The sequence below is a fragment of the Pseudorca crassidens genome, chromosome 7, assembly GCF_039906515.1.
Source record: "Pseudorca crassidens isolate mPseCra1 chromosome 7, mPseCra1.hap1, whole genome shotgun sequence".
NCBI lineage: Eukaryota > Metazoa > Chordata > Mammalia > Artiodactyla > Delphinidae > Pseudorca > Pseudorca crassidens.
In genome coordinates, this window is record NC_090302.1 from 27371715 (window position 1) to 27392938 (window position 21224).

At 40.3% G+C, this 21224-nt stretch overlaps 1 protein-coding gene, 1 long non-coding RNA gene and 1 pseudogene across 3 annotated transcripts in view; 1 reads left to right on the forward strand and 2 right to left on the reverse strand.

The window, feature by feature from the left end:
• Window positions 1-7058, reverse strand: part of TMEM38B (transmembrane protein 38B) — a 71200-nt gene extending 64142 nt beyond the window's left edge. Inside the window, exon 1 of one of the 2 annotated variants that reach the window (XM_067743763.1) lies at window positions 6817-7058. In XM_067743763.1, coding sequence (XP_067599864.1) covers window positions 6817-6928 — 112 coding nt within the window. In that variant the 5' untranslated portion in view covers window positions 6929-7058. The remainder of the gene's footprint in view (window positions 1-6816) is intronic. The other variant, XM_067743764.1, reaches the window with a different exon arrangement.
• LOC137227607 (uncharacterized) overlaps window positions 6872-21224 on the forward strand; it is an 83438-nt gene continuing 69085 nt past the window's right edge. Inside the window, exon 1 of the long non-coding RNA XR_010944931.1 lies at window positions 6872-6998. This is a non-coding gene — a long non-coding RNA (uncharacterized lncRNA). The remainder of the gene's footprint in view (window positions 6999-21224) is intronic.
• LOC137227605 (10 kDa heat shock protein, mitochondrial pseudogene) lies at window positions 9487-9956 on the reverse strand (annotated as a pseudogene).

The window sequence follows — 21224 nt, forward strand, 5'->3', positions numbered from 1 at the left end:
AAACCCTCCAGAAAGTAGGCATAGAGGGAACTTACCTCAACAAAATAAAGGCTATATATGACAAACCCACAGCCAACATCATTCTCAATGGTGAAAAACTAAAACCATTTCCACTAATATCAGGAACAAGACAAGGTTGCCCACTCTCTGGAAGTTTTAGCCACAGCAATCAGAGAAGAAAAAGAAAGAAAAGGAATACAAATTGGAAAAGAAGAAGTAAAACTGTCACTGTTTGCAGCTGACAAGATACAATACATAGAGAATCCTAAAGATGCTACCAGAAAACTACTAGAGCTAACCAATGAATTTGTTAAAGTAGCAGGACACAAAATTAATGCACACAAATCTCTTGCATTCCTATACACTAATGACGAAAAATCTGAGAGAGAAATTAAGGAAACATTCCCATTTACCACTGCAACAAAAAGAGTAAAATACCTAAGAATAAACCTACCTAAGGAGACAAAAGACCTGTATGCAGAAAACTATATGACACTGATGAAAGGAATTAAAGATGATAAAAACAGGACAGATATACCATATTCTTGGATTGGAAGAATCAACATTGTGAAAATGACCATACTACCCAAAGCAATCTATAGATTCAATGCAATCCCTATCAAACTACCTGTGGCATTTTTCAAAACAAAACAAAAAATTTCACAATTTGTATGGAAACAAAAAGACCCTGAATAGCCAAAGCAATCTTGAGAAAGATAAACAAAGCTGGAGGAACTGGGCTCCCTGACTTCAGACTACACTACATAGCTACAGTAATCAAGACAGTATGGTACTGGCACCAAAACAGAAATATAGATCAATGGAACAGGACAGAAAGCCCAGAGATAAACCCACACACATGTGGTCACCTTGTCTTTGATAAAGGAGGCAAGAATATACAATGGAGAAAAGACAGCCTCTTCAATACATGGTGCTGGGAAAACTGGACAGCTACATGTGCAAGAATAAAATTAGAACACTCCCTAACACCATACACAAAAATAAACTCTAAATGGATTAAAGACCTAAATGTAAGGCCAGACACTGTCAAACTCTTAGAGGAAAACATAGGCAGAACACTCTATGACATAAATCATAGCAATATCCTTTTTGTCCCACCTCCTAGAGAAATGGAAATAAAAACAAAAATAAACAAATGGGACCTAATGAAACTTAAAAGCTTTTGCACTGCAAAGGAAACCATAAACAAGACGAAAAGACAACCCTCAGAATAGGAGAAAATATTTGCAAATGAAGCAACTGACAAAGGATTAGTCTCCAAAATATACAAGCAGCTCATGCAGCTCATTATCAAAAAAACGAACAATCCAATCCAAAAATGAAAAGAAGACCTACACAGACATTTCTCCAAAGATGATATACAGACTGCCAACAAACACATGAAATGATGCTCAACATCACTAATCATTAGAGAAATGCAAATCAAAACTACAATGAGGTATCACTTCACACCTGTCAGAATGGCCATCATCAAAAAATCTACAAACAGTAAATGCTGGAGAGGGTGTGGAGAAAGGGAACCCTCCTGCACTGTTGGTGGGAATGTAAATTGATACAGCCACTATGGAGAACAGTATGGAGGTTCCTTAAAAAACTAAAAATAGAACTACCATATGACCCAGCAGTCCCACCCCTGGGCATATACCCTGAGAAAACCATAATTCAAAAAGAATCATGTACCATAATGTTCATTGTAGCATTATTTACAATAGCCAGGACATGGAAGCAACCTAAGTGTCCATCGACAGATGAATGGATAAAGAAGATTTGGCACATGTATACAATGGAATATTACTCAGCCATAAAAAGAAACTAAATTGAGGTATTTATAGTGAGGTGGATGGCCCTAGAGACTGTCATCCAGAGTGAAGTATGTCAGAAAGATAAAAACAAATATTGTACGCTAACACATATATATGGAATCTAAAATAAAATAAATGGTTCTGAAGAACCTAGGGGCAGGACAGGAATAAAGATGCAGACGTAGAGAATGGACTTGAGGACACGGGCAGGTGGAAGGGTAAACTGGGACGAAGTGAGAGTGGCATGGCCATACATACACTACCAAATGTAAAATAGGTAGCTAGTGGGAAGCAGCCACATAGCACAGGGAGCTCAGCTTGGTGCTTTGTGACCACCTAGAGGGGTGAGATAGGGAGGATGAGAGGGAGGCTCAAGAGGGAGGGCATATGCGGATACATGTATAATATATGTATATGTATAGCTGATTCACTTTGTTATACAGCAGAAACTAACACAACATTGTAAAGCAATTATACTCCAATAAAGATGTTAAAAATATATACATTAAAGATATTTAAGTAAGATTCTCTGTACTCACATAAGTAAATTATGGACTGTCATTTCTGAGACATCCTTTTCCACCCCACACTGGGCAGAATCTGCTCTTTTAAAAGCATGCTATAACAAAGAGGCCTTTGGGGGGATCATAGTTGTTCTATTTTTACCTGGATGTTGATTAACATAGTTGTGCTCATTCTGAAAATTCACTGAACTATACATTTACGACTACTTTTGCACTTTTCTGTATGTGTTTACGTCGGAATTCATAAAGATAGCAAAAGTATGCTGCCACCTTCCCAGAATCCCCAGAACTGATAAATTCTTGTTTTATTAATCTTTTCATCTCCCACAGATTAGAGGAAGGAACAATGACAAACTTTATTCCTGGATTTAATTCCTGAAAACAAATGAGAAACTGAATGGTGATGTGGAAATGACTGAAATCATGGGAGAAAATAACGATGTCAAATGACAACTTATTGAGAAATTGCTAAATACTGAGAAACCTGGAACATTAAATGTATCTGCAAAGAGAGAGCACAGAACAGTTGAGAACTTTGAAATTAGCCCAAGAACTAGCTCCATAATTTACTAAACTATGTGACTTAAGTAAGGTTATTTTATTCCTGTAAGACTACTCATCTGTAAAATGTGTTCAATAATACCTACCTAAAGAGATGTATGAGGATTAGAATGAAGACACTGAAATGTTTTTCATGTATCTGAAATGAATGAATATTATTAATGTATAAGAAAGGTAATGCAACCTTATGTGACACTGCAAGGAAAGAGAAGGAGGTGGGGGGGGAGGCAGAGGAGATTACAGTGACAACAGCACAGTTGAATTCTTTCAGAGCTATAACAGTAACTTTCATCTTGGTATCCTCAACATCTAATATAGTACCTACTACAGTGAATATTTGCTTAATTGAACTACATATGATTTGAGGGAAGTTAGCAAAATAGTGGTCAGAGAATTAAGAGTAAAATAATAGATTTTGTGTGTAAAAATCAAGTGGAGATCATTGTAGGTTAAATTTTCAGGATGTCTTACAGAAAATAGCAATCGGATATGAATGTAGGATTAAAGAAATGTGTTTATTTTAATGAACATTTAAATAGGAAAAAAACAGAGAACACAGATTAAAAATGTAAGAGAGATTACAACTGATGACATAAACATTCCGTTAAAATGGTTTCTGACCAACAATTCCCAAAGCAGCATTTTCCAACTTCCTAATAAAATGCCCAGGAAAATAGAAAAAACAAACAAAAAAAACCCCTACACTACTAGCCAAAACTAAAAGCTATAGACAATCAGATGCCAGAGTTCAAGAGGAACTAAGATTAAGTATGAGGCAAATGGAAGTAAACTAAGAAATAAAAAAGAATCCAACATATTAAATACCCCCTGATGCTGTGGTAATCTGAATGGGAGGGGCTATCTGTATGTGTATGGCTGATTCACTTTGTTGTGCAGTGGAGGCTAACACAACATTATAAAGCAACCATACTCCAATAAAAATTTTAAAATAAATAAAAAATTTAAAAAATACCCCCTGATGGTTTCACTTATGAAGTGCAAGTCACATGGAAAAGGAAGGGTGTAGGGGGGACAATCATCTTTCCTTGGATTTGAAGGCCTACAACCTAAACCAAACAAAAAAAAAAAGATGCCATCCTTATCACTACCACAGATAGAAAGAGTTAATCCCCTTTACCCACTTGCCCTCAGTAGTCTAGATCTAGGCATAGTCTGTAAGCCATAAGATGTAAACTATAGAAAGTGGGGAGTGAGGTACTGGCAGTGATAGAGTACATTCCAAAAGTCAAGAGTCTCAAGGAGTAACATGCTTGAGGAGATAAGGATAAGAAGAACCCGGGTAGCAGTACATAGATGAATTGTGGTTTTATTGTACTACAGGTCTGTGTTCTAAAGAATCAGTCCCTGGGGAACAGAAAAAAGTTGCCAATTAAGTAAAGTTTTATATAAGGATTGGCAAATGAAAATCCCTAATGAATTAAACTAATACATCAAACAGTTTATTCCAAAAATGTAAGGATAATTCATTTTTTAAAATGTATTACATTTTAAACAGGAAAAACAATATGATCAACTCAATAGATTTATATAAGTATAAATACAAATGGCCAGCAAACATTAGTAACTATGACAGATGCAAATGAAAACTATGTTTTCTGATCATCAGAATGACAAGATATTTAGGACTGATAACAGCCAATACTGTGAAAGGACAGTCTAACACAATTCTAGTAAAAGCAGGTTCACTCTTTTGTGTGAATTCTATAATTTTTACATGTTTACAAGTACTGGTACTGGAATATATTTTTACACCATGTGTAACACTGTACTAGCGTCCAATTAGTCCAATGGTTCTCAAGGTTTTTGGTCTCAGGACTCCTCTGCACCCCCCAAAATTAGTGAGCAGATGAATGGTTACCAGGGGCTTGGGGAGGGCTGACTACAAAGGGGCAGGAGGGAATCTGGGGTGGGTGATGAAACTGTTCTCTATCTTGATTGTGGTGGTAGTTACATGACTGTATGTGTTTGTCCAAAATCATAGAACTTTAAATTTAAAAGGGTGAATATAATACAGGTAAATTAAACCTTTAAAAAGGCTGACTCCAAAACAAAATTCTTGAAGACCCCCTAAAAAGCTTTTCTTTATGTGGGTTATCAATATTTATTAGCTTATTAGAAATCATAAATGAGACGATTTTTGAATAGTTCTTTAGGTATTCATTTTTTAAATAATAAATGCACTAAATGTTAAAAAATAATATATTTTTCATGAAAAATAACTATTTTCCAAAGCAAAAAATATTTGGTGAGAAAACTCAAACACTTTTTTAGTAAATCTCTTTCATGTCTGCTTCAAATTGAAAACAGATGGATTCTCATATCTGCTTCTGCATTCAACCTGTTACAGTACGGCAGGTCATGTGGCCTCTGGAAAACTCCACTGTATATTTGTGAGACAATGAGTGTGAAAAAGATGACATCTGCATATTATTATGAAAATAATTTTGAGTTGGAAGTGTGAGGAACCCCAGGGGCTCCTGGACCACACTTTGAGAACCTCTGATTTAAGCTATACAAGAAAATACCAGGGCCTCCCTGGTGGCGCAGCGGTTGAGAGTCCACCTGCCGGTGCAGGGGACACAGGTTCGTGCCCCGGTCCAGGAAGATCCCACATGCCGCGAAGCGGCTGGGCCCGTGAGCCACGGCCGCTGAGCCTGTGCGTCCGGAGCCTGTGCTCCACAACGGGAGAGGCCACAACAGTGAGAGGCCCGCGTACCACAAAAAAAAAAGAAAAGAAAGAAAATACCAAATACTGAATATGGCATAATAATAAAATGTACTTATTTTCAAATCAAGGAAGCAGTCTCTTATGCAGATTATCTGTCCCGATTTAATACACTAATATTCCCCTTATCCAGGTCAAAACTGCTACCAAACAATGATTTAGGCTGAACTACAAATTTCAATTTAAATGAAAAATATTTCTGAGGTCCAAGGGTTTTAAAGAAAACAAAAAAAACCGCAAAAAACAGACCATAAGAGGTACAGCATCATCCTCAATCCCTCACTCACTGACTGTAGGACGAGGCAGATTAAAAGCAGCATGAACACAGAGAAAGTAAGGCAAAGAAAATGCCTGATCTCAAAAAAAGAAGAAAGCATAAAATGAAAAGGCAGGTAGAATAAGGGCAAAAGTAAAGCAATACAGGAGCAAATATATCCTGAATATAAAATACAAGAAAAAACAAATATTGCTCCTTGTGTGCATACTGGAAAGAACTCAAAACTCTGTATTAAGACCACATCCCCACTGTACAGAGAAGGGAAGCTACGGCAAATGGCTTTTCTTGTACAACGTCACTCATATGACCCAAAATGGGAAGCCACTCCTCTCAGCAATCATTGTCTAACATGCTAAACAAAGTGGGAGACCTCTCCGTTAAGGGGAACTTGCGGGTGCCTACTTAAGGCTCTTTATTTCAGTGTTTACCCAACTTTCAAAACCGGAGAGCCGTCCAGAACCATTCACTACCCCAAGCGACGAAGTCAGACGTGCTGTCTCCGGGAGCTTTGTTCCCAGGTCATTTTAAAATACTTTCCAAGGAACTGGTGGCACCGCCGGGAGACGGCGCAACCCCTGGGCGGACGCGGGCAGTCCTGGGCTCCCAACAGCGGCTGCGGCCGCCCTGTCACCTGTCCCGGGAGTCCCGCCCGCGGCGGTGGGGCGCCCCCGCACTCCCCCCAACCCAGCGCCTCCTTTGGCGAGGACCGCCCGGGCCTCATTTTCCCCACCTGTACTCGAGGGGTCGGACGGGCCACCTCTCGGCGCCCCTCTAGCTCGACTATAGGACTCCGGGCGGGGGGGCAGCTCGGCCGCTACCCCGCTCAGGCCGTACTCACTGTGAAGGGGATCCCGAGGGGGCCGGTCCTCGGCGCCCCGCACTCACCCGGCTGATGCTTCAGTGCCATCACCGACACCAGGTAGTGGGCGATGTCAAAAAAGGGAAACATGGAAGTACGAGAAAAGGCAAGGGACAGCTCATTCCACGGACAGTCCATCACGACGACCGACCGCCGCAGCCGAAGCAGCCGCGGCGACGGGTTCCCGGCGTCCGCGACGAGGAGAGGGGTAAGTTACGGCCGCGGCCGCCCGCTCTTCGGCTGGGCCTCTCGGAGCTCTGCGCGTGCGCCTTGACACCCGGCGCCGGCGCGCGGAGGGGGCGGGCCGCGTGTCCCAGGAGCCTCGGATGCGCTGGTGGTTGGCCGCTGGGCGGGGTGAGGAGGGCCGGGGCTTGTTCTAATAAGAGTCCAGCGTCTTCTGCGTGCTGCGAGTTGTGTAAGACGCGGAGAGTGGTCAGATGAATACAACATAAATAATAAATATGCATTATTTCTCTTAACATTTAGTGCATTTATTATTTTTAGAACGAATACATAAATAACTATTTTAAATGTTTCTCAGTTATTTCTAATATGCTAAGTATTGATAAATGAAACCCATAAACGTCTTCAGGACTTTTTGGGATCCTCAAGAAAAATTTTTAAGTCGGCTTTTTTAAAGGTTTAATTTAAATACATTTTATTCATCGTTTTTAGTGTAAAGTTTTATGATTTTGGATAAACGCAGTCCACAAGGGGAGACGCTCAGAATCGGATTTATTTCTGTGAATTGATTTCATTCACCTAACATTTCTCGAGGAACCACAGTATGCAAATCACACCATGACTTATTGGAGATAAAAAAAATAATATGATAATATCCTGCCCTCAAGAAACGTGTTTTCCCAAGGGAGATTACAAAGCGGGTAATAATAAGTATAGGTGCCATGATAGGGCAAGTTCCAAGGAGAGGAAGGCTATTTCAGGTTAGTGGTAAGGCAAACTAGCCTCTAAAAGCTAAGGGAAAGATGGAGGGGAGTACTTTGGCTGGACTAAGAAGTGAGAAATTAGCTCAGAAAAGAAGTCCTTGAATGGCAGACCATAAACCAAGTGGTTTGGCCCCAGAGCCTAAGCTCTTGATCACTACATTTTATGCTCAGACAAATCCGAGCCAGACTCCAGTCTCTCAACTATTATGCTAAACTGCGTTTTTCTTTGTTTTTTTTTTTGCGGGGGTGGGGGGGTGGGGGTGGTGAGGTGGGAGGGAGGGTTCCAATCAAGCAACAAGATGAGGAAAGTTTGGTAAAAAGAGACTAAAGACAGGCGAAAATGGAGGATATTCACAGTTCCAAACAAAATGTAGTGGAGGCTGAGGACACTAGGAGCAGGGAACTGGATGGGGAAAGATGCAGTAGAACCAGAACAGGCTGGGTGTCACCTCAACCTGTCAAAAAAGGATGTGGGGAATGGGTGAGTAGGAGAACTATGGTTACATTCAGAGAAATAGGAAACAAGAATGAGGAGCAGACTTGGGTAGAAAAAAACAAGTTTAGTTTGGCACATTTTTTATTTGATGTGTCAACAGATCATGCGGACACCAGGAAACTGGAAATAACATAATGAGCTGCTAGATAAGTAAGAGCCGCATGGGAGTAAGAACTGCAGACTTGCACTGATTTTTTTTTTTTATCTGAATATTTGTTCGTTTTAATTCGTTTAACAAGGGCCTTTTGCTATGTACCAGGCATTTTGCTGGATGTCAGAGGCCCTGCCCTAAATACTAAGTGTTCAAAATGTGGGGGAAATTGTAGTAAATCTCTACATTTCACTACTTATCAAGAAAGAATAGAGTTGCTAAGATACTTTTCATATGTGGTTTTCTAAGCAAGCACCTCTTGTTAGAGAAAGGCTTTTAGACCTCTAGCCAAACTAAAGAAAAAAAAGCAACCGCTGTGAATATTTATACTTTGATGTTTCAGTTTGTTCTTTCATAATTTTTATACATTTCTTTAGCTTTGTGAATTTAGGGGCAGAACTTGGATGTTATTTCCCAAAAGATTTTACAGTTTTAAAAGTCTTTAATTAGACTCCACAAAATATGTGTTTTGTCCTTGAACTTAAAAAAAAATACTATAACGTCTCTAAATCATATGTCTATGCCAGTATCATTCTGGGGTATAATTAAGTTCATTATTAACACCAATATGGCAATAGTGAAAAGCATCAGAATTTTTTTTAAAAAGATAAATCAAATATTTTGCTTTCCCTAAACATATTAATTCCAACAGAAGAGAATTAATCATCTCAGACTCTACGATTAATCTGAAATTTGTTTCATTTCCAAACTGTGAAAATAAGCTGGGTCCCCATCTGCCTAGAGCCTAAAGAATACTTTTTTTTTTAATCTAAGGGAAATGATATCACCTCACAAAAAGACAAGTTCTATCTAAACGTTAACTGTGCTCACTATATTTGCTTCTGGTCAGTGCTTCAGTTATTTAATGAAATGGGCCAAACAGAAGCAAGTGGGCAATAAAATGAGGGAAGGCTTTGAATTGATAACAGGGAGAAGCAAGATTTGGGGAAATTATGTGCGAAAATTAAAACCTGCCCTGACTTTTGGGAGTGGTTTACAAAGTTACATAATTATTGCAGATAAAACAAATCAAATTATAAAGTACTGCTTATCTATTAGAAAGCAAAAGTGGTCTAACTGTATGAATATCTGGAAAAGAGGGTTTTTTTGTTTTTCGTTTGGATATCATTACTTTATTATAAAAGAAACAGGGAAATTATTTACATGATGAAAGATTTCAGAACTTCAGTGGCAGCTTCACGTGATGCCATTTCAATAGTGACTTATTTTGGTCGACGTAGTTTCCAAGAATGTCACCATGTATAAGTAAGAAATAATCCTTGTCGTCTAGAACTACTTTGGTGCCTCCATATTCTGGGAGGAGAACTTTCACTATCTGGTTGAACCTCTCCACCCTTTCCTTTAGAGCCTGATCTAACAGCTACTACCGTTGCTTGCAATACTTTTCCTTGTGATTTTTCTGTAAGCATAATGCCTCCTTTGGTTACAGTTTCGGCTGCACTTCTTTCAACTAATACTCGGTCAAATACGGGAAGAAACTTTCTAAATGCCTGTCCTGCCATGACTCTGGTTGCCGCAGCTCGTACTGTTGCTCTTTGGCCGCCGCCACAAAAGGGAGATCCGAAGTCTGACCCTCCGGCCACGTGAACTCGAGAAAAGACCTCCCAGCGCCCTCGCCCCCGGCCCCTCCCCGCGAAAGGGGGCGGCTGCAGCAGCGCGCGCCACGGTTCGTTTCCTGGGCTCTGCTCAAGGCTCTGACTCGCGGACCGGTAGGCGGAAGAAAAGAGGAGGTTTTTCTAGGCTTTTCTAGGCCGCGGGCCGAGGTGAAAATACTTACCCTTAGCCCCCCTTCCGGAAATGGAAAAGAATTTTGACTAAACATATTTGAAGCATTTTGAGTACAAAAACATGTGAAACTAATTGTTATAAACCAGGTTTTTCAACCTCAATGCTATTGACATTTTGGGCTGAACAATTCTTAGTTGTCTTATGGGGTGTGTTATGGGATGTTTAACAGCATCCCTGGCCTCTACCCACTAGATGCCAGTAGCACGCACGCACACACCAATTGTGACAACCAAAAATGTCTCTAGACATTTTTGTCTTGGGGGGGGGCGGGAATCGCCTCTAGTTCAGAACTACTTTATAAATTTTTTGGCAGCATGTTCCTCTATTTGTACAAACATTATGGTTATGCATCTAATATTAATCATCAAGTTAATTCTACATAACCCTTCTTGGTCTCAGCTTGATCATCCATCCCCCGGATCAAGTTGGCAACATCCCAAAACCCAGTACCACAAAGGTAATCCTAGCTATTTCTTCTCTGCAATACTGCTTTCTATCCACTGATTGGCATGCCTTTCACTTTGGGAAGTCAAAAACGTTTTAAAAACCATGAAGAGTCCATGATGAGGAAGTTTCATATTAGAGGAGCCAACTACACTTCTATACTTTAGTATTCTAGTTAGGGATTTTCATTCTGAAGTTATTCTCATAGGGATTTGATAACTATGCCCTTTCCAGTTATAGTGTAGTAAAATATGACGTTTAAGACAAAATGTTAAATTTAATTTCTATTTTTTTAATGGTCAGCATTATCAAGGAGGATTAACTAAAGAGCACAAATTGTCCTGAATTCAGTCAGTACAGTGAGATCCTGGCACATGAGATTTAAGTGATAAACCAATTCAATTATAAACTCAACTCTTTAGACTCTGTGTATCTAATAATACACACTGATATGGTGACTTGAAAAATATAACTTGGCTCACTTATTACTTGCACTTGAAACTAAAATCTTTTTCTGTAAACATCACTTATACCTCTAATATGAACTATTAAACTAAAAATATTCTCCATGTGTAACAAGTACAAATTTACCTACTTAAAATATCTGATGTTATGAAAAGGAATATCTCTAGTGTTCATCAGTATAAAGACTTCCAAAACTGCAGTCACCCACTGGTGCCACAGTTGCCAGGTGTCTGTGGTTACTAGCACTCAAAGTTATAATTCATCTCTGTTCAAGAGTAACAGGTACCATTAAATCAAAGAATAAAAGAATTTTGGAAGTTGAATGGGCCCTTTAAAAAAAGTAGCATGGATTGTAAGTCATATAAAACAGTTCAGGGCAGCTTAAGCAAAATGACGGATTTACTGAAAGGCTACCAGGGAATCAGCCATCAATCCCCAAAAAGAGCAAGAAGTTGGGCATTTCTGAGGCCAGCAGCAGTAGGTAGATGTGGGATACCCTCAGTTACTAATGATAGTCAATGTTAATATTGTTCAGTCTCTGTGTCCCCCTATTCGGTACTGCCAGGAAAGAGCCTGCCCTGGCCTGGGACAGATGTCCTCTTCTTGTTGATCAGCTCTGGAGGGATGCTAGGTCACATCCCTAGGTATCAGAGGCAATGTCTGAGAATGGAGGGAGCCACGCAGCCATCACAAGAAGTATCTATTACAATCATTTTCTTTAGACCATTTATTTCAGAGTAGGAAACTCAGAGCTAGAGAGAGATCACAAAGGCAGGCAGTGACAGACCAGGATTTGTTATTATTCTGTTACAGTCTCCCTACTGGGCTTTCTCTGGTCCCACACAACCCAAAATGTTCTCCTAAAGTTGCCTTTTACTGACAGATCCAGCATCCCCACAGCAATGAAAAGGCTACTGGATGAGAGCCAGAAAGACCTATTAGGAGTAAGGACTGTGGGTCAACAGCTAGGATTAAAGGAGTTTGTAGTTTCCAGCATAACCAGTTTGTTGAAGAGGCTGAAATCAGTGGGGCATAGTCAGGAAGTGGATCTAACATCCACCAGACAAAGCCCCCAACTATGATCCTATGTCAGATCTCCCCTTCCCATCCTTTAACTTTATCTCAGCAGATCCCATTACTTCCTCATCATTTAAGATACTAAAATATTAAGAGTCCAATCCAATTAAAATGTCAGTGTTGCATCTAATTCAGAGCTTTTCCCACTCCATCAGCTCAGGTCTGCCTGGCTCAGAGCCTTGCAGTGGGGGAAAGAGGCATGGGGTGGTCTTTCAACCTTTCCTCCTCTTCTGCTCCTTCTACCATCTGTGTCCTCCAGGGTCAAGGTAGTAGGTAGGGGAATTATAGAAAAGGAACAAAAGGCCTTCTAGTTCACAGGGGTTTGTTATGGCTTTTGTTTTTCTTTTTGCTATCGATATTCTTCTTTATAGCAGGCTCCCAGTGCTGACTCATTCATGGGGTACATTTGCGGGCTCCACAATGATGCCATGGACCTCTGCATAGCAAGGTTTCCTGACACCTGCAGTTGTCAGGAACTGCGGATACCATCAGATGGCTAACCAAAAAGGTATATCCAACTCTGCATGTTGAGTTAAAACATTAAATATGTTTTTTTCCAGCCACTCAGCAAGCGGTTGGCCATGTGTTAGAATATGGGCAAATGAAAATGAAGAAATCTGTTTGACATGCTTCTGAAAACTAAATGAAGAAGAACAAAGTTGAAGGACTGATGCTACTCAGTCTTAAGACTTACTGTACATCTACAGTAATGAAAGTGTGGTATTGGTAAAAGAATAGACAAACAGAAGGATGAAAACAATGTGGCTTCTCTTATTAAAGTGACTATGCCCTTGAGATGGGCCCTTCTTTTTTTCTGCCTTGAGCTGGGGCATGCCCTGTGACCATGGGAGAAGGGTCAAAAAAATAGCAGATAACTGAAGGTATCAGCTCTCTCAGACTTACTGCTATGTGAGAAAAAAATAATCCTTTATCTATTCAAATAGAGTCTGAATTGGCTTGGGGAAGAGAAGCACCGCTTTCCTCATACAGAGAGGAGTAGAAAAATCACTCTAACCTTTTGAATTCCCTTCTATGAATTTCCTTTAAAATTTTTAATTTCTTGGGCTGTTGGAAGTGAAGTTCTCTGGACTAGTTGTTATCTTTAATTAAGTCCCACTTAGGCAGCCTAGCTCCTCTCTTTACAGTGTGAAGGTAACATCTTTTGTCTTTGGAGCTCTACCTGGAATTCCAGGATAATCCCAACTAACATCTTGTTACACCAAAAGACAGGCAAAGGAAAGAAATTTAAAAAACAATGTCGATGAGTGAGGTTTAAAAGAAAGTTCATCGGCTTCCCTGGTGGCGCAGTGGTTGAGAGTCTGCCTGCCGATGCAAGGGACACGGGTTCGTGCCCCGGTCCGGGAGGATCCCGCATGCGGTCCGGGAGGATCCCGCATGCCGCGGAGCGGCTGGGCCCGTGAGCCATGGCCGCTGAGCCTGCGCGTCCAGAGCCTGTGCTCCGCAACGGGAGAGGCCACAGCAGTGAGAGGCCTGCGTACCGCAAAGAAGTAAATAAATAAATAATAAAAATAAAAGAAAATTCATGTAGCTAAGGCTAGGAACTCACAAAATATCAGTGATCTATGTAGATGAGTTGATTAAACCAAAACATTAGCAGCAAGAAGACAATGTGCACCTGATGTTTGGGCAAACAAAAGGAATCTTACCTACCTAGAGATTCATAAATATGTCCAAATAACAGCGAGCTCCATAAGTACAAATAGAGAGGTCAAATGCAGTTGCAGGTGGGTTCTGACCCATAACAATCACAGAGGGAAATCATTGCAATGTAAAGTTGTCCATATATGACAACTGACAATAATTACATACTCCATTGCTTGAGCCCTAAGTTGTCCAGACTTCATACAGAATGTATCTACATTACCTATCTCCTGGGTCTATTTTTTTAAAGTCAGTGTTCAATTAGTGGAATTGTATGTGTATCTATAGATAAAACATATATTCCAGGGACTGCATCAATCACTGTATGTTCCTTCAATGTCTATAAATCTGTGTAAGTCGTGGAAGATGTAAAATCTCTAAAATGTAAAAATCTCTTAGTATTTATTATCTATGAAGCCAATTATTCTTACAGTTTTGCATACAAAAATTGTAATATTTCTTTAGTTTAAAAGAGCTAAAGATGGGCTTCCCTGATGGTGCAGTGGTTGAGAGTCCGCCTGCCGATGCAGGGGACACGGGTTCATGCCCCGGTCCAGGAGGATCCCGCATGCCGCGGGGCAGCTGGGCCCGTGAGCCATGGCCGCTGAGCCTGCGCGTCCCGAGCCTGTGCTCCACGGCGGGAGAGGCCACAGCAGTGACAGGCCCGCATACCGCAAAAAAAAAAAAAAAAAAGCTAAAGAGAATATTTTTAATATTAGTCCAACTTCTTACAGGCATTATAATTATTTTAGAATGGGATAATTTCTCAAAGTGCTTAACCATGGAAATCTAATTTTTCCCCTCCAAACAGTTCACCAAACTGGAAATCCAGCTTGAGAACCCTGTAGAAAGCTTTTCCTATCTCCACTATAATCAGCTGCACCATCAGGTTATTTATAATGTTCATTCACTCAATAAATATGTATCTCATCTTTCAGATGGGGCCCATGAGATCATAACAGCAAAGTCTTTCCCTCCACCTCTTCAGCTACCTCTCTGTTAGGCTTAGCCAGCCAGAGCAACATATCAAATTATATTCTTGACTTTATACCAAGGAGTTCATTTGAGAAACTTTCTCATCTTGGGAGGTGGTGTACACTAGTGGTAACACAGAATGCACAGTCTTTAGTCAGACATTCTACTTAATGTGTAACCTTATAGAAAGCGGCTGCTAAATCTCTATAAGCCTGTGTCTTCCTCTTTAACCTAGGAAGAATAGTACTTATTTCACAGTGTCGTTTTCAAAGTTAAAAGAGCGTATCACAGATATAGAGAACAAACTAGTGGTTACCAGTTGGGGGAGGGGCAATATAAGAGTGAGGAAGTGGGAGGTACAAACTACTGGGTGTAAGACAGGCTGCTAGGATATACTGTACAACACAGGGAATATGACCAATATTTTGTAATAACTATAAGTGGAGTGTAACCTTTAAAAATTGTAAAAAAAATTTTTAAGGGAAAAAACCAAAAAAACCTGACCTGACAGATAAGCAGGACCTGAGGAAAAAACAATTCAGAGAGCATACATATGAATTGCTTAGCACAGTACCTGACACATGGTCCCTGCTTGATAAATTTTAGTTATGACTCTTCTCCTGTGATATTCAGATCTCTTAAAAGGAACTTAGAAGTTCCTTTCCTACTGCTTTCTTAACTTCTAAAGTTTAGAGATTACACTAATTTTAGAGACATAGTGGTTAAGAGTGCCGTTGCTAAAGCCAGATGTCCTGCATCAAATCCTGGCTCTGGCCCTTGCTCCATGAATTACCCTCTGCAAGTTTCTCCATGCCTCAGTTTTCTCATCTCTAAAATGGTGAAAATAATACACTGGACCTCATGGAGTTTTGTGAGGATTAAATATGTTAAGATATGTAAAGAACAGTGCCTAGCACATAGAAATCCCATCAATGTCAGTTATTATTACTCAGAATTTACTTACCCAACGTAAGTACTTTAATTTTCTCTTATGAATAGAATTCAACCTGGACCTAATTTCATGGAAAATACCTACCACATAAAAGCATTCAAATTTGTGTTCTAGTGCATTGACCTAAATAATGAACAGAATGATCAGTGTGCAATAGAAAAAGGATGCAGAAGATGGCGCTGTGGGAAGACACTGAGTTTAGCGTCTCCCCACCACTAGGGCACCTGCTGGCCGCTGGTGGACCCTGACACCCAAAGAGACGGGAGGAACCCCCAAGTGAACCGGTAGGACGTGGGGGGACACAGTGGGGAGAAGTGGAGGCCAGACAGGATCAGCGCCCCTGAGGCCGGGGAGATCACGAGAGGAAGGCAGGAGGGGCCCTCTGGGAGGAGAGGAGAGGAGCGGAGGAAGTTTGCCCCAACAACTCAGGCCCAGGGAACCTGCTGAGCTCCCAGGCCAGTGGCCTGCCCTCCAAGGCTCCCCCTCCTCCTGGTCGCATTGGTCCTGGGGGCATAGGAAGGAGGCCAAGGGGAGTTCAGGAGAGGCAGGCGGGAGGGGCTCTCCGGGAGGAGCGGGAGAGAAGAGGTGGGCGATTCCTCCGCCCACTCTGGCACGGGGAGCCTGCTGAGCTCCCAGGCTGGTGCCCTGCCCTCCAAAGCCCCCTCCAGGCCTTGTGGGTCCTTGGAGGAATAGGAGGGAGGCCAGGGAGATCAGGAGAGGCAGGAGGGAGGAGCCAACTGGGAGGAGTGGGAGAGAAGAGGAGGGCGTTTGCCCCACCCACTCGGGCCTGGGGAGCCTGCTGAGCTCCCAGGCCAGTCCCCTGCCCTCCAAGGTCACCCCCCCCCACACACACACACACGGGTCCTGGGGGCATAGGAAGGAGGCTGAGGGGAGTTCAGGAGAGGCAGGCGAGAGGAGCCCTCCAGACCAGAGTAGCAGGAGAGGAGAGGAGGGCGTTTGCCCCACCCACATGAGCTCAGGAAGCCGGCTGGGCGACCAGGGGTGGGGGGCACGCCTGGGCCCCTTCTGTTCCTTGAGCCTAAGCCCCACCCCCCACGGCCCCCAGGACGTTTTGCAGTCCTGTGGGTCTTAAGCATTGGCCCCACCCACAGCCCAAACCTCATCCTTGCTTAGGCCCTGCCCTCCACAGCCAAGGCCTTTCCCCCCATCTTCTTTTTACTATTGTGGTACTGTTGTACCTTCAGGTTGTTGATTCATCTATATTTTTATTTTTATATTCTTTCATACATATCTGTTAGTTTCCTTGTCTAATTTTATTTTTTACTTTGTTATTCTCTTTTTTTTCTTTTTGTCACCCCACGTGGCTTGTGAGATCTTGGTTCACAAGCGGGGGGTTGAGCCAAAGCTACTGTGGTGGGAGCTCTGTATCAGAACCACTGGACTAACAGAGAACCTCAGACCCCAGGGAATATTTATCAGAGTGAGTTCTCACAGAGGTCCACATCTCAGCACCAAGAGCCAGCTCTACCCAACAGCCTACAAACTCCAGTGTTGGAAGCCTCAGGCCAAACAAGCAGTAAGACAGGAACACAACCCTACTCATTAAAAAAAAAAAAAAATGAGATGGCAAAAAAAATATGTCACAGATGAAGGAGCAAGGTAAAAACCTACAAGACCAAATAAAAGGAGAGAAAATAGGCAGTCTACCTGAAAAAGAATTCAGAATAATGATAGTAAAGATGATCCAGAATCTTGGAAATAGAATGGAGGCACGGATTGAGAAAATATAAAAAATGTTTAACAAAGATCTAGAAGAACTAAAGAACAAACAAACAGAGATGAACAACAGAATAACTGAAATGAAAAATTCACTAGAAGCAATCAGTAACAGAATAACTGAAGCAGAAAAACGAATAAGTGAGCTGGAAGACAAAATGGTGGAAATAAATGCCAAGGAGCAGGATAAAGAAAAAAGAATGAAAAGAATTGAAGACAATCTCAGAGACCTCTGGGACAACACTAAACACACCAACTTTCAAATTATAGGGGTCCCAAAAGAAGAAGAGAAAAAGAAATAGTCTGAGGAAATATTTGAAGAGATATAGTTGAAAACTTCCCTAACATGGGAAAGGAAATAGTCACCCAAGTCCAGGAAGCACAGAGAGTCCCATACAAGATAAACCCAAGGAAAAACACACCAAGACATATATTTATCAAACTAACAAAAATTAAATTCAAAGAAAAAATATTAAAAGCAGCAAGGGAAAAACAAAAAATAACATACAAAGGAATCCCCATGAGGTTATCAGCTGATCTTTCAGCAGAAACTCTGCAGGCCAGAAGGGAGTGGCAGGATATACTTAAAGTGATGAAAGAGAAAAACCTACAACCAAGATCACTGTACCCAGCAAGGATCTCATTCAGATTCAATGGAGAAATTAAAACCTTTACAGACAAGCAAAAGCTAAGAGAATTCAGCACCACCAAACCAGCTTTCCAACAAATGCTAAAGAAACTTCTCTAGATGGGAAACACAAGAGAACAAAAAGACCTAGAAAAACAAACCCAAAACAATTAAGAAAATGGTAATAGGAACATACATATGGATAATAACCTTGAATGTAAGTGCATTAAATGCCCCAACCAAAAGACAGAGACTGGCTGAATGGATACAAAAACAAGACCCATATATATGCTGTCTACAAGAGACCAACTTCAGACCTAGGGACACATACAGACTGAAGGTGAAGGGATGGAAAAAGATATTCCATGCAAATGGAAATCAAAAGAAAGCTGGGATAGCAATACTCATATCCGATAAAATAGACTTTAAAATAAAGACTTACAAGAGATAAGGAGGGACACTACCTAATGATCAAAGGATCAATCCAAGAAGATATAACAATTATAAATGTTTATGCACCCAACATAGGAGCACCTCAATACATAAGGCAAATGCTAACAACCATGAAAGGACAAATCAACAGTAACACAATAATAGTAGCAGACTTTTAACATGCCACTTACACCAACAGACAGATCATCCAAACAGAAAATAAGTAAGGAAACACAAGCTTTAAATGACACAATAAACCAGATAGATTTAATTGGTATTTATAGAACATTCCACCCAAAAGTGGCAGAATACACTTTCTTCTCAAGTGCACATGGAACATTCTCCAGGATAGATCACATCTTGGGTCACAAATCAAGCCTCAGAAAACTTAAGAAAATTGAAATTAAATCAAGCATCTTTTCTGACCACAATGCTATGAGATTGGAAATCAATTACAGAAAAAAAAAAACTGTAAAAAACACAGATACATGGAGGCTAAACAGTGCACTACTAAATAACCAAGAGATCACTGAAGAAATCAAAGAAAAAATACATAGAAACAAATGACAACAAAAACACGACAACCCAAAACCTATGGGACACAGCAAAAGCAGTTCTAAGAGGGAAGTTTATAGCAATTCAATCTCACCTCAAGAAACAAGAAAAATCTCAAATAAAGAATCTAACCCTACACTTAAAACAACTAGAGAAAGAAGTAAAAAAAACCCAAAGTCAGTAGAAGGAAAGAAATCATAAAAATCAGAGCAGAAATAAATGAAATAGAAACGAAGAAAACGATAGCAAAGATCAATAAAACTAAAAGCTCATTCTTTGAGAAGATAAACAAAATTGATAAACCCTTAGCCAGACTCATTAAGAAAAAAGAGGAGCGGATGCAAGTCAATAAAATTAGAAATGAAAAAGGAGAAATCACAACTGACACCACAGAAATACAAAGGATTATAGAAGACTACTACAAATAACTATATGCCAGTAAAATGGACAACCACGAAGAAATGGACCAATTCTTGGAAAGGTACAATTTTCCAAGACTGAACCAGGAAGAATTAGAAAATATAAACAGACCTATCACAAGTAATGAAATTGAAACCGTAATGAAAAATCTTCCAACAAACAAAAGTCCAGGACCAGATGGCTTCACAGGCGAATTCTATCAAACATGTAGAGAAGAGCTAACACTGATCCTTCTCAAACTCTTCCAAACAACTGCAGAGGGAGAAACACTCCCAAATTCATTCTACAAAGCCACCATCACCCTGATACCAAAACCAGAAAAAGATATCACAAAAAAAGAAAATTATAGACCAATATCACTGATGAACGTAGATACAAAAATCCTGAACAAAATACTAGCAAACAGAATCCAACAACACATTAAAAGGATCATACACCATAATCAAGTGGGATTTATTCCAGGGATGCAAGGATTCTTCAATGTAGGCAAATCAATGTGATACACCACATTAACAAATTAAGGAATAAAACCCATATGATCATCTCAATAGATGCAGAAAAAACTTTTGACAAAATTCAACACCCATTTATGATAAAAACTCTCCAGAAAATGGGCATAGAGGGAAACTACCTCAACATGATAAATGCCATATATGACAAACCCACAAGAAGCATCATACTCAATGGTGAAAAACTGAAAGCCTTTCCACTAAGATCAGGAACAAGACAAGGATGTCCACTCTCACCACTCTTATTCAAGAAGTTTTGGAAGTCCTAGCTATGGCAGTCAGAGAAGAAAAAGAAATAAAAGGACTACAAATTGGAAAAGAAGAAGTAAAACTGTCAGTGTTTGCAGATGACATGATACTACACATAGAATATCCTAAAGAGGCCACCAGAAAACTACTGGAACTAATCAATTAATTTAGTAAGGTTGCAGGATACAAAATTAATGCACAGAAATTTCTGGCATTCCTATACACCAACAACGAAAAATCAGAAAGAGAAATTAAGGAAACAATCCAATTTACCATTGCAACAAAAAGAATAAAATACCTAGGAATAAACCTGCCTAAGGAGGTGAAAGACTTGTACTCAGCAAACTATAAAACACTGATGAAAGAAATCAAAGATGACATAAACAGATGGAGACATATACCATGTTCTTGGATTGGAAGAATCAATATTATGAAAATGAATATATTACCCAAAGCAATCTACAGATTCAATGCAATCCCTATCAAACTACCAATGGCATTCTTCACAGAATTAGAACAAAAAAATTTTACAATTCATATTCATATTACAAACACAAAAGACCCTGAATAGCCAAAACAATCTTGAGAAAGAAAAATGGAGTTGGAGGAATCACGCTCCCTGACTTCAAAGCTACAGTAGTCAAGACAATAGGGTACTGGCACAAAAACAGAAATATAGATCAGTGGTACAGGATAGAATGCCCAGAGATAAACCCACACACATATGGTCACCTAATTTACAACCAGGGAGGCAAGAACATGCAATGGAGAAAGGACAGCCTCTTCAACAAGTGGTGCTGGGAAAACTGGACAGCTCCATGTAAAACAATGAGATTAGGACACTACCTGACACCATACACAAAAATAAACTCCAACTGGATTAAAAACCTAAATGTAAGACCAAACACTATAAAACTCTTTGACAT